Here is a 14,480-nt window from a genome sequence, read left to right as displayed (position 1 = left end):
AAATAGATACAATTCCATTTTAAATATGCTTAAATAAAAACCAGATATGTATCATAATATTTCAAACATTAAGCAAGGAATCATTGCCCTCCTTTTGTTGGACTAAAAACCGAATAATGGGCAGCGGAAACCCTCGATAGGTCAAGGTGTCCAATTTAGAACAAACCACTAATTCTCAGTGTCGTTCTTATCAACACCTTCACTGGACAGATGGCCGGTTTATTGGGGAATTAGTTGGAGGCACAATTCATACAAGAAAAAACAGATGATAAATAATGTGTACCATAAATTTGCAGTATGGTCCACTGCAACTTTGACTTGACTGTGTTCTTTACCACAGACAGCAAGCTGATATATTCACATATATATAATTCTATATACAACATCTTATAATACACCTTTATTGTACATGTAGGTACTGTACGAAAATATAATTTATAGCCTATATATAGTGACACACATTTCATATACACAAGACTTAGATACAGCTTTGTAAAAAAACATACTGCAAAATGAGTTTTGCTTCTTTTTTTTGTTTCGAGTTCCTCTACCTCCATAAATCCCACAGAAAAGTAAAGGAATTCACTGAAATGTTGAGAACTGCATGCTTTCAATAATCACTGCTGGAACTAATGCTAGAATTCAACAGTTACTGTTGTACACATTTTAACAGTTTATGTATTGTATTACATTCGTGTTAATGGTTAATAATTTGTTTGTAAATGGTCTATAAACATTATTTAGATTATAATACCTTGTTAAATGGCTAATAAACACTGTATAGTGCATCTATAAGCATTACAACTTTAAAATGGCCACCCAAATCACATTTATAGACTGTTAACAACTTATTATTAACCATTAACAAATACTTAATGTAGTATATAAAATATTGTGTTTGCAGCAGTAAATTTCAACAATCAATTTACCATTTATTAATGATGATTATTATGAAGTGTTCCCAAAAAGTAACATTTTCGACATTTCAGTGCCTGTGACAAATTGTTATTTTCTAAAAACAAATATGCTGAGTTACTGGCTGTGATTAAATAACGTCCCTGCGGAGAAAACACGGCTGTGCGATAAGTTACTTGTGGTGAAATTTTAACAGTCCTCATCCTCCTCTTCATCACGTGGCACAGACATGTGTGAGCTCTACCAAAGTCCTTCGCTGTCAACATGAGCTGGCCAAGTAAACTGTCCTCAGTTGTAACGAGATAATAAAAAACACTGTCCACACCTGTCGCACAGACACAGGCAGAGAGCGCTGTGAGCTCGCACTCCGTCAGCTTTCCTGCAGGCTCCCCCACCTTTAGTTTTGCTATCTTTTGTTTTTGTACAAGCAGCTCCGCTGTTACTCATCCATCAGTCTGATGACAAGGCACCATATATGGGGATGCCATATGTAAAGACAACGCATGTCCACCTCTCAGGTTATGAGCATGTCACTGATATGTTCATTTTGTGACAGGCCCACTGTCCAGGGATGCTGTCCTCTTGTCTACTTCAGGCGCTGCAGGGGGTGGCCTCCTTTGCCTGCTGGGAAAGATACACACAGAGACACTTAAAGCCACATGTGATCAGGTACTGCTTATTGAGTCATAGTTCAAAGACCACCATAAACCAAAGGCTTTTCCTCCAATACTTTTTAACATTTCCTAAAGTGGAACAACTTATATTTTATTATATATATATATATATATATATATATATATATATATATATATATATATATATATATATGTATGTATATGTATATATAAAACCTTTCAGGACATTAGTGGCTCTGTAGTATTGCATCGTAACCTGTCTTTTAACTGGAAATGGAGGATGGGCATTGTTGCTATGGTTACCAACAGGTAAATACACATGATTTAGACTAGCATTTTCAGTGTCTGGTTTAATTTTGACGAGCACCTGCATGTCAGTTCAATATGTGTGTTTTCAGTTACTATGGTATTAAAAGAGTACATGTTCACTGCTGAGAGAGAATATTCTTATACTACTTCTAACAAATTTTATTTTTTGTCGAAATATCTACTCAACATTGCATTTTTCCCCTGTAGTACTCTTACCTGTTCATGCAGAAGCTGCTGCAGTGAGAGTCAGTCTGCTGTGCACACACACAGCGCTGGGCCACTGCCCACTTCCTCCCCTGTTTTGTTCCAGTGGAGCGCCTCACACGCAGGGAACCCTGGTAACTGGACATACCGTATGGTACAGTGTGCCTAAAAAAAAGACACATCATAAACAGTGAGTTGAGTGACAAGTCATATAGGAACCTGACATTACACTTCAGCCCTAAGGCAGAGGCGTAGCTTTTTACAAGGCTCGTAATGTTCATGTTTCCTATTGCGGCTGCCATTTGGGTGCCCTATGTGTATTTGCTTTGAGACAGACATGACACATCACTTCGGTTTCAGTCTTGTTTGCTTGCCGGGGTTGTAACATAACTTTGTACCCAAATTCTACTGCTTTCACTGTTGCAATCCACAAAATAACAACAAAAGAGCTGCAAAGACAAAAGGATGTGTTTTTTTTTAACCTAATGACTCTGACACATAGTTCATTTTATTATGTCATGCAATTATGTATCATATTGCCTATAATGGTCTCATGGTGCTTTATTAAGTTTAAATACTTCATATTATGATTATGATTAATGATCCTTAGCTACTCTGGTGCCCTCCAGTGCGTAATGTCCAACACAAAGGGTGTGATGCACATGTATGTAGCGGTGGCGCTGTGTCAGAGAAATAGATTTAACTGTATAGGGATTTTAAAGCTGTTGTCTGTGGTGGTGCTATAATGGACTGCATTATACTGAGCAGTGTTTTTAATATTTTGTCTTTAGACATTTGGATACAAGATGGGGACAGAATATAAAAAACATCTTTCAGGATAATACAATCCAGTACAGCATCATCACCACAGAATGCAACCTCCAAAATGACCTTATTTATCCACTGTAAAAAAAAAAAAAAGTGGCTACAACAATTAAGCATAAGCTTTTTTAGAATGTAGGGCTGGTTAAGATATAATATTATATCTATATTGTGATATGAGACTAGATGTAATCTTCTTTCATGGTAACGTATTGGCTGAAAATGCAGTAATGTCTCTGTAAAAAAAAAAAAATATATATATATATATATATGTATGTATATATTTTTGTGACATTATCCCAGCAGGAAATGCAGTGACGTCTCAGTAAAAACGACCTCTTTCCCTGGTACTATTCTTGGTGAATAAACGACGAGTCGCCACAAACGTTTGGCCGCTAAAAAGACGCTGGAAACAACACAGTAACTCAATAAAAAGCAATCAGGTTTGTTTGTTGGTCTCAAATAGTGCCAATGACAAATTCAGCTCATTTACTATGTCTGTCGTTTTAGAAACACTGATAGGATACGTTTGAAACGTACAAATTTAAAGTATTTGTGGTTTTCAGACAACACAAACATCTTCTGGCGACTGGGCTGGGAAATACTTCGGTCAAGTCCATCATTGTGACCACAGTGTAGGCTGATGACATGACATAAAGCATAAAAAATCATTTCATGTATAAATAGAGAGTATTTCAACAAAGGTAATAATTGTCAACAATAAAATGTACCTCTGTTGGTTTAAACTTTTCTATCCCCAGAAAAATTTGAAGAATTCCTTTTATAGCAACAACTATGCAAGAAAATACGTCAACTAGAATTAGACATTATTGAACAGGTTAAAGGATAATTTCACTTTATTGCAACTTGGGTCTAATTTGCATATTTCTGGCCATCAACACCTGTTATGATATGTTAATACTTTTTGTGCTAACTAGAGATGTACCGATTGCAATTTTCTTGGCCAATGTCGAGTCCAGATTTTTAAAAGCCAGACCTGTGGATATCGATTTTGGCCAAAGCTGATTTTCTTTCTTTCTAAGAAATATAGACCTTATTGGCAGCATACACAAACTTGTTTGGAACTTTAAAGCCACTGGAAACTTGGCTCGAAATAGTAAAAATTGGCAAATAATATCAAAGATGAGTGTCTTATTACGTGTCCACAAAAATCTCAGTGAAAATAAATAGAGGATAGTGTTAGCTTTTTTATGCTACATCCTGAGCTATTTGTCACCATGATTAATATAGTTTTGCGTGTTATACCGCCATCTGCTGGTTAGCTTAACACAGTAGCTTTCAAACCATGTGCAGCACCCATGTAAAGAATTACAGCTTTAAAGAACAGGTTGCAGCAGCTCAGACCATAGTCAGTTACTGCCTGTGCAACTGTTTGCAACATGAACCATCATTCAGCACATGCATGTATATCGGATTGGCACGGTGCATCTCTAGTGCCAACACCATAGACTGTACAAAATAATAGATGTAGCCACCATGATGTCATCCATTGGTGTGTGGACTGCCGTTTTGAAGCCTTGACTTTGGCATTTTCAACATGAAAGTTGAAATTAGCTATAAAGACCAAAACTGTTTTTGTACCAGGTTGTAAACATGTTGATTTCTGCTGTAAAGTTGGGCATTTTAACATGCGGGTCCGTGGGGATTCGTTCTGTTTTGGAGCCAGCCTCAAGTGGCCATTCACTGAACTGCAGTTTCTGGCACTGCTTTATCCTTTTTCAACCTCAGAGGTTGCTGCTTAGCTAACACACGTCCTGGGAACACATTGCTACACGACACAAGTCAGACGATCAGAAACAAGTCAACAGTTCAGCCAAATGATTTAAATTCCTTTCTTCAGAGGTGAAATTGAACACAAGTGTGAGTACGGTAAGTCAAAGATGTTCCAATGAGTCAGTCAGTAAACTCTGATGAATGTTTATAGTGGACTGTCTGGGTAATAGTGTTATCAATCCCTTTCTTTTTATCTTCCAAATAAGTGTGAACTTGGGAATTTGTTAACAACCCAAATGGCTGGCTGCTTTTTCTCTGTATCTGTAACTTCTCAGATCTCAGCAGATAGCTTGGTGAGAATAGTGCTGTTATTTCTGGAGGGACTGACAGCAAAAACCACAAAAATAATACCAGAGTTTTAAAAACCACAGTTTTTCTTTAATTTCAGACATGCAGCTTGTGTGCTTTGCTGCACTAACAGCATGCATGTGGTGAGCTCATCACACAGTCCCTTCCCCTTCATTCTTATTATCTTCTTTCCACATGGCTTTAAATTGCTACGAAGAACAAGCTAGCCGAATTGGGGAAAAATGCCTCAACTTCCAAGTGAACTCAAACAATTTAGCACTACCTATTGCCTTTAGGGTATACCACTGGTCCTCTTGAACAACATGAGCACATAAATCTTTATGGTATTGGAGGATCTTGAGGCTGATCCTGAACACCACATCAACCCCACTTCCTTCCACTATGACAAACAGACTCAGCAGGGCACTGACCCTTTCTTCCAGACTTCCTAAATGATGGTGTGCTACACCACACACGTTGCATCTCAGTTGCACCATTTATCACTCCTCTCTTGGCTAAGATAATCCCAGGTGGTCTCCACATCCATGGAAAAGAAGACATCAACATCAGGGACCATGAAAACTTATATAGCTTAAAGTCAACTTCCTGTAACAGCTGCAGGGATTGTAGAAGATGTCCCCAAGGATCCAGGTAATTCATTTTAGTCTTACCAAATATTTTCACCTTTTCACACACACACTCCCACGTGAGCCACCAATCACTAGCTGCAGCTGTTCCAATAGATCCAGCTAAACTCTGTTTGAAAATATAGCCCTAATCCTATTGTCAAAGACCATGTGTTTAAAAAATTGTTCAGTTCACGTAAATATAAAACTATGGCTCAAAGGAAAGCTGTTAAAAGGTGAACAGGAGCAGGTGCAGTAAATGTGAGAGCTGCACTATACTGCTCAGGGTCCCTCCATCCACCATGCAAACAACTACATTTTCAACTTTTTAAAATAGTTTAGTAGAAAAATACACTCCTCTCCATGCTAATTCGAAGCAGGACCTATCAACTCTCTGTGAGACATTAGCGATCAATATCTGCGATACATTACTGTACCAGGTGACAGAGGCCTTCTGCCTGCAGCTTGATTTACTCCACATGATGTAACCCCTGGGTACCAAAGGCAGACAATGTAGAAGATTATGACTGACCAAGTTACAGCTTTATCTGCAATGCATGACTAATAGGACACAAACATGTTTAAATGGCTTATAGTAGTAAGTGCCATTGGACCTGCACTTTTGAGGTCTTTCCAATGAAGTTCTGCACATGCTTGTCGGAGCAGAAAACAGTTGCTGCAGTGCTCTCTGCAGGCTGAAAACTGGCCACACCTCAGACACCTTAGTCAAAAGCTTTTTCATAAGATAACTGATATTAGATAGACTCAATATCACCCCCACCCCCACCCCACTCTCACTGTCACTCCAACATTTATGCACTAAAGTTATTTACTAATTTGCTTGATGCTGCAGAAAGGCATCAGTTGGCGTCTTCCGATGTTGTTGTCTTTTTCATGCCAGAGATCAAAATTTACTTCTAAGAGGCTAAAGTTTCCAACCTGTGGTAAATCGCGTGCAAGATTTTGAGATTTCAGGTTTGCAGATTATGAGGATGATCTGAAATAAAAGCAATGACAGGATCAACAATGCTGAATGTGTCAAATCCACCTGAGGGTGTTAGTTATGGAAACAGAATAAAGAACAGAACAAAATCCTCAAAGGAATTTAATACCTGACAACTCAGGGTCTAGACCGTAACACCAAATCGTTTCAATAAATACTGATATGAGAAAAAAGCGTGCTTCCCCTAAATCGTTTCATGGCTTAAAGGTCTAGTGTGTGGGATCTAGTGGCATCTAGTGGTGAACTATGGTGGCGGATGCAGAAATGCGAATGGCCTTATCGAGCCAGTGGCTTTGTCCGTTCTCGGCTACTATAGAAACAACATGGCAGACTCCATGAAAGAGTACCTGCTCTGTATGTAGACATAAACAGCTCATTCTAAGGCAACCAAAACACAATGATTCATAGTTCGAGTAATTATAAGCTAATGAAAACATAGTTATGAGCATTACCAGTTCTGCCAATAGATGCCTCTAAATCCTGCACACTGGGCTTTTGTTTTTGCTTTTACTTAAGCAAGTTGAGGGCTTTTCTTTCCCTATAACTCAAATATTTTTGCCTCCTACAATACACTTGAATGTGATATTAGCGTACCAGCACATACAATGTTCAAATGTTAAATGAAGACACTGCCTAGACTGCCAAATCTTATAACACTATTGCAATCCCTTTTTTATGCACAAACTAATGGAACTAACAGGAATACATTTCATTGAAAGTGTATTTTATATAATTTCATTTGATAAATTGATTGGTGGATTGATTGCTTGATTGGCTGATTGAGTTTGAGGATCTTCAGATTGCACTATGCCAACCTCACCTCCTTCCACGATGACAAACAGACTCAGCAGAGCGCTGACCCTTTCCTCTTTCAAATCCTTGATTCTATGATCTCAGATTTGCTGAAGAAGATACAGTCTGCTCCCAAAGGATGGTGTACTACACCACATACTTTGCACCTTAATTGCACCACCTACACACTTTGCATCTCAAATGTACCACCTATTACTCCTCTCTAAGTTCAGCAGTAGGCAGCAATAAGGAAGGCACCAACATCAGACATCAAGAAGAAAGAAAGTAAGTGAAATGTAATACCCTCCTCTAACCCACCACAGAGCTGTTCAGAATTGTATCAGCATATTGAAGCAACCGCCAGCAACCAACTATGTCAAGACATAGTAGAGTAATGGCATCTTGAGCTGTCAATCTGCCTGTGTGTGTGTGTGTGTGTGTGTGTGTGTGTGTGTGTGTGTGTGTGTGTGTGTGTGTGTTGTAATACGAGCTTTTCTGTTCTTTGTTATGACAGGCGGTTGGGCCATGTTAGTGCATGTGAGTCCCTGTGTGCATATCCCACTGGCTAGCTAATACCACTGCTCTGGACTGCGCTTATATGCCAGTTACCACTGAATGTCATCGTCGTTGCAGGAGGTAATGCCCACCCTCCAGTTCCCATGGGCGGCAACCTCCATCGGCTTCTCAGTCAGATCCAGCCCTCGTTCCTCCACAGTGCCAGCCTCTCCCAAATATGGTCACTTCTGGCTTCTGCATAAGAATGCACTGTGCTCTTGTACTCTCTTTTGAGTGCACTGCAATAGTGTTCTCTTCTCAGCTTAAAGGATTTAGAGGCAGGTTCAAAAAAGGCTCTGGTCTTGTTTATCCAGCATGACAGTTGATACTCCTGAACTCCCATTGGACAACAACATTTTTCACACTGATACAGAGATGTCTGACCTTGTACTTGGCTTAAATACATCATATATTATTACATATCAAAACTGTTGTAGCGGGCAGCGTGGCACTGCCTCACAGCAAGAGGGTTCCTGGTTCGCACCAAGGAGGGAGCCCTTCTGTGTGGAGTTTGCATGTTCTCCCCGTGTCAGCGTGGGTTCTCTCCAGGCACTCCCGCTTCCTCCCACAATCCAAAGACATGCAGGTTAACCGGTGACTCTATATTGGCCACAGGTGTGAATGTGAGTGTGAATGGTTGTCTGTCTCTATGTGTCAGCCCTACAATAGTCTGGCGACCTGTTCAGGCTGTACCCTGCCTCTCGCCCAATGGCAGCTGGGATAGGCTCCAGCCCCCCCGTGACCCTAAAGAGGGTAAGCAGTTACGGAAATAAATGAATGAATGAAAACTGTTGTAATTTGTAACTCAATTTTACAGATGAAGGTCAGCTCTACTCAGCCTGAGGGTCTGGAGGAGATTTCTGAAGTCTGAGAAGATAACTCTGGTGATGTCATCAAAGTGTTACAGACTCATATATGTCTAGAAACCACTTATCTTGCACAGACAGTACAAGGCACAATGCCAAGCGCTTATTCAACCTCCACTGAACAGTGAATGGGTTCAGGTTCACTCTTAAAAAGACAACTATCAATGCCAAAATTGTTCCAATTGATTTATTGCTGTAAATGAGGAAATGAGACATGGCAAGAATCTTTCTGACCATCTATATGTCTGGAGTACAAAAGTGAAGCCACTTTACTGTGATGTATTCGGGGAAGTTGCGCTGTGAGTCTTCACTGCAGCAAATCTAAATCATTTTTAGTTCATCCTAAACGAACAACACTATCAAATCACAATTGAAGGTTTGCAATCAGCATCTGCTGGTAAGCTACATGCCTGAGATATGTCTGCATCTGTTTTGATCTTTACTTTTCAGACTGAGGTGGAAGTTACCACCCCTAACCTTATATTGCCCTAGAAACAAATGTGAAGATAATGAAACTTCCTCTTGCAGTGATGAAAATAGTGACATTAGTAACAAAATCTAAACCAGTTATTGTAGTACATCTTGCATGGTACAATCTAAATGAATGCACCGAGCGATGGAAAATCAAAACACGTTGTCTTTTTCCGTGCAAACTTCAATAGTCAGACTAAAGTCAACTTCCTGTAACATCTGCAGGTATTTCAGAAGCTGTCCCTTAAGATACGTAAAGTCTCAAGTAATTCATTGTAGTCTTAACAAATATGTTCAGGTTTTTTAAACACAGGCTCCCATGTGAAACACCAATCACTAGCAACAGCTGTTCCCATAGATCCAGGCTGAACTTTAAAGTATTGGTTGCAGACAATCGTCAATGATATATTTGAAAATATAGCTCAAATCCTATCGTCAAAGGATGATTACTGAGGCCATATGTTTAAAAAAAAATGTTCAAGTGGATGTGTCAATATGGATTTTAGCTCAGATGAAAGCTGAGACCTCAAACAGGTTAAAAGGTGAACATGAACAGGTGCAGTAAACGTAAGGGCTGCGCCATACTGCTCAGGGTCCCCCCGTCTACCATGCTAACAACATTCAACTTTGCAAAAAATGTAGTCATCTTGATGCTAAGTTGAAGCAGGACCTATGGACCCTCTGTAAGACATTAGTGATCAATATCTGTGACGCATTTGGACACCAACTGAATTACAGACGACAGACCTTCTGCCTGCATTCAGTCCACATGGTGTAACCCCTGGGTACCACAGGAAGATAAATGAAGGTCGTGACGGGACAATTTTCAGTTTTATCTGCAATGTGTTACTAATAAGACACACTGTCTTTGATCTTTACGAGATTTGCATGGTTAAACACGTGCAGGTTTTTATAGAGTGCATCAGCACCAAAGTGTGCTGCATGCATCACTGACATGTCTAAATGGCTTATAATTGTGAGTGAAATTGGCCCGGCACTTCATTTTAAGGTCTTTCCAATGAAGTTCTGCACATGCTTGTCAGAGCAGATAACAGTTGCTGCAGTGCTCTCTGCAGGCTGAAAAGTGGCCACACCTCAGGCACCTCAATCAAAAGCTTTGTAATTAAAGAACTGATTGGAGATGGATGACTTGATATCATCCCCACCCCACCCCAAGAGTTGGCATCTTCCAGTGCAGGTGAGCTTTTGATGTTGTCTTTTTCATGCCAGATATTCAGATTTTCTTCAAAGGGGCTAAAGTTTCCAACCTGATTTCCAGATTAGGAAGATGATGTGAAATAAAAGCAATTACAGGAACAACAATGCTGAATGTGTGATTAAGGAAAATTGTGCCCTTGGCTACAAAGGCATAGTTTTCATTTTAAACACTGAGGGGGATGTATATGAAGGGGATTTGTGGGTTTCCTGCATTCTGCTGAATTTGTATGCACCAATTGTGCCTTTTTTTGCATCAGTCCAAGGTGTAAATGTCTTGTTTTCTCTGTTCTGTCAAAAGTGGTAGTTGATGAGGTGGGTGGGTAGATGGGTAGGTTTACCGAAGATCAAGTGGGTATAATCCACTGGCTTTTCGGCTGATAGGTGGGAAAACTGTTAACAGCCAAACGGCCAGAAAAAGAGGTGATTTTCCCCTGCGTACCTGTACTCTCCAAAACACCACTGGTCCTCTGCTCCTTTCATTATATTAATGGGTGGGTGAGGGTGGGGGGAGCAAATATTTATGTTCACATGTTGAGGAGGCCATGTCCCCCAATCCCCCCCTTCTAAATTTCAAAGGCTACTCAGTAACATTCAAAACATCTCAGATGGTGGACCCCCCCGCTGCCTCTTGGCCACTGTAAGAAATCCGTAGAGGGATTAAAATACCTGACAGCTCAGGGTCTAGACCTCTTTGGATTACATCAAATCTTTCTAAATAAATACTGATATACTGTACGAGAGGGGCTGGGCTTCCCTCAAATCCTCGCAGTTATTAAAAAATGAAAAGTATTCCTTTAAGTCAAAGTTTAGGGCTCTCTTTCTCCATAACTCGCATATTTGTGTCTCCTACAGTAAACCTGTATGTGCTGACAACTTTCCAGCAAATACAATGTTCAAATAATAAGAGACACTGAATCATAAAGTCTCAACAGGAACTCACAAACTATGATTCAGAGTTATGAGTACAGCGAATAATGGACAGATCATGACATGACAAGACAAGCTGCAGTGAAGTACATGAGTATTACAGTAAATTCATGACATGCACTGACACTCTGTAAATCCCTATAGAAGCACGATAGTTATGTAACAGCACTGCAGCCAAACTGGATCTAATAATAACAGAGACACAGTGAGGATGAGGATCTTACTCTGGTGTGTTGATCCAGATGATGTCCAGGTGGCAATAATACACACACTCCTTGTCTTTGTAAGTGTAACACGTGCATCTCTTTGAACGCTTCCTGGCCGCCTGTGGGTCACAGGCTGAGCACGGCTGAGCTTCGCCCTGAGAGGCGACACCGGTGAGGCCGTCCACACCGCGGGGCAGGAGCCCATTCATCTTAACTGCTTCCACCTCCCTCCTCTGGCTCACATCTTTACTCGATGAGGAACCTGCTGGATCACAGCAATATGAGAAGTGTTCGACGACCTCCTGTAATATCTTTGGCCTGAAATAGCATTACTACATGTCTGCTGTACCCTGAGGGGACATATTGTGTGTCTGTGGAGTCACTGGGTTCACTATACCATGCTGTAGGGTATCTGTAGTGTTTGGAAGGTTACTTCTGAAATGTAATAGTTACAGATTACTAGTTACCCTTTTAAAATGTAATAAGTAATGTGACTGCTTTAATCACTTTATCAAAGTTGCTAATGTAATTTAATATACTTGACTGCTTTTTGATTACTTTTCTGGCAAATGTTTTAAACTAGGCAATAAAGCAGGAAAATGTTCAGAAATAGGCTGCGCCAAAAGAAGGCATCCCTGCACAAAATGATGCAAATATTCTACTTTTTTTTTTTTTTTTTTTTTTTAACCAAAAATAATTTATGGGTGTAACCTCTTTGTCGTGACCTGCATTGTTATTTAATTACATATTTTTCAGGAGCTGTAACTGTTTACAATTACATTTATTTTGTAATTTAATTACGTCACTTACTACTCCAACACTGGATATTTACTTATAGAAATGTAGGTGGTGCAGAGGAATTGGAGATCTACACCAGTCCCTGATCTATACTACCTTTTTCGGTTATGGCCAAATCTTTATTATAATGAGATTAATTTTAAGTATAAATTAAGATTATTAGTGGCAATCCAACCTCAGTAGCTGTAACATCAACACTGGCTGCAATTTCTGCCAGAGGCAAAGCGCTTAGCTGATTGGTTTGACATCTGATGACAGTTTGACTAAATAAATCTAACCATTAGAGATACCAGACAGGTCACTGTGATACTTTGCTGCTACTCTGTGTTGAAATATTGTAAATTGTGAATGAGCTATCCTACCTGTGCATCTTTGATCTGGCACTTTGGGCTCTTGTTGACATGACATTAGTTACTATACATTTTCTAAAGACTAAATGATTATTCAGTTTTGAACATTGCAGTTACACTGAACAGACTTTCACAATTTTACTGTTACTGTTTTACTGTTATTGCTTTTCTTCTCTATCAGTGTGAACATCATGTATTGAAACCCCAGAATAAAAAGACCAACCAGTAGTCCAACACTACTCACCATTTGCCAAAGATGCTGTCACCACGATGAGAAACAAAACTCCCACATCAGCCGATGACACATTAGCCATCACACGTGAAACACAAGATATAAAAAAATAAATATGTAAAAAAAAAAAAAAAAAAAAAAAAAGAACAAAAAGGAAAAAAAAGTTGAAATCTGCAATCAGGATGATAAAAATCTCCTAAAGTCCAAAGCGTGTGTTTGTCTCTGTGATGTTACAGTCTCACTGCGGTCCTCTGTTCTGCACCTCCCTTCACACACCCTCAGCTTTATTATGAGCTGACAGCTCAGCGACAACTCACCTGCAACATCACACGGGCTTCCTGCTGCGCTTTTCAAAATAAAAGATTTTCGGTCAAACACCAGTGGTATTTCACACCTAGCAGGAGCTGTCCGTGTTTGTTGACCACTGACTTCCGGTCAACCGGGAGAATTAATGCAGATTGTACAGACTGAGCTGTGCCAGCTGAATGAAAAGAATAATAATAATAATAATATAGACCTACAAATGTAGTATTCTGAGACATAAAACTCATATTTTCAGACTTTATTGTTTTTTTATTTAAAAAACAGAAGCAATCTACAATATAGCAAATATACTAGGCTACAACATATTAAAATAGCTAAATGGCAACTGTAGCGGTTCCTCTGCTTGGTTCCTCTACTTGTGCTGTGTTTTCTCATTCAGGGTAGCAGACATGCAGTCAGTGGCATGGGACACACCCCTGGGCCCGGTGTGTGCTCCACGCACACATAACAGATATAACATGCTGCCAGACCTCCATGCCACACCCAAACAGCACATATTCAAATGACACTCAGACAGTGGAATGTGTGCAAGCTCACAAATATCTCAGAACAATTATTGACTCAAAATTTAAATTTGAAGCAAATTGCGAAGCCATATTCAAAAAGGGGTACCAGCTGACCTAATGACCTAATTCTGTCATTCTTTGACTGAATTGATTTTTGCTGTTTCTTTGGTCTCATGGTCTGGAAACTTGTCTTTAAAGAACAGAAACTCTCCGGGTTGTTAAATGGTCTAGTCGGCTGATTCAAGAGTCACAGCTTGACCCGTTGTCCCTGAACACCAGATAGTTCCAGTTGATCATTGGCTAGATTTTAATCAGAATCAGAATCAGAAATAGATGAATAATAAATAATTAATAATAAATGAAGACTCCCTCCCTTTGTACAGGGAATTTCAGCTTTCTCCTCTTGGTGGAGGGATATAGTCCCAAGGTGCAGTACAAAGTGGTATAAAACCAGTCTTGTTTCAGCAGTCATCACTCAGACAATGAATCCAAATTGTTCTCAGTTTGATTTATCACCTTTCCAAGAAATACAAACATTTCTCTTTCAGTAATACTATTGTAATCCCATAAAAAGACAGATCCTCTTTATTTTGGTTGTGACTAATTTTACTTTTGTTTTTTTAGTGTATGGGCATTATT

General features: G+C 39.5%; 1 protein-coding gene across 3 annotated transcripts; it reads right to left on the bottom strand.

The window, feature by feature from the left end:
* Window positions 1–219: 219 nt before the first annotated feature.
* Window positions 220–13,134, bottom strand: LOC125890859 (endothelin-3). 3 transcript variants are annotated; one of them, XM_049579726.1, is made up of 4 exons: window positions 13,024–13,134; window positions 11,650–11,893; window positions 2,076–2,228; window positions 220–1,539 (listed from the first exon to the last, which is right to left on the bottom strand). In XM_049579726.1, the coding sequence occupies exons 1-4, from the start codon at window positions 13,091–13,093 to the stop codon at window positions 1,458–1,460; spliced, it is 549 nt and encodes a 182-aa protein (XP_049435683.1). In that variant the 5' UTR covers window positions 13,094–13,134; the 3' UTR covers window positions 220–1,457. The 3 variants fall into 3 exon arrangements, with proteins under 3 accessions (XP_049435683.1, XP_049435674.1, XP_049435693.1); XM_049579717.1 differs by having other exon boundaries at window positions 11,650–11,896; window positions 13,024–13,129; XM_049579736.1 differs by having other exon boundaries at window positions 220–1,536; window positions 11,650–11,896; window positions 13,024–13,129.
* Between the last annotated feature and the right edge of the window lie 1,346 nt (window positions 13,135–14,480).

This window comes from Epinephelus fuscoguttatus, linkage group LG1, assembly GCF_011397635.1.
Source record: "Epinephelus fuscoguttatus linkage group LG1, E.fuscoguttatus.final_Chr_v1".
Taxonomy (NCBI): Eukaryota; Metazoa; Chordata; class Actinopteri; order Perciformes; family Serranidae; genus Epinephelus; species Epinephelus fuscoguttatus.
This window is presented reverse-complemented; position numbering and strand designations above follow the sequence as displayed.

What these genes read in the sequence shown, in the direction of transcription:
- LOC125890859 (XM_049579717.1), bottom strand. Translation starts at nt 13,093, where the DNA reads ATGGCTAATGTGTCATCGGCTGATGTGGGAGTTTTGTTTCTCATCGTG. An exon ending in GACAGCATCTTTGGCAAATG is followed by an intron (nt 11,897 to 13,023) that starts GTGAGTAGTGTT and finishes GCTGTGATCCAG; the next exon opens with CAGGTTCCTCATCGAGTAAA. An exon ending in ATCTGGATCAACACACCAGA is followed by an intron (nt 2,229 to 11,649) that starts GTAAGATCCTCA and finishes TCTTTTTTTTAG; the next exon opens with GCACACTGTACCATACGGTA.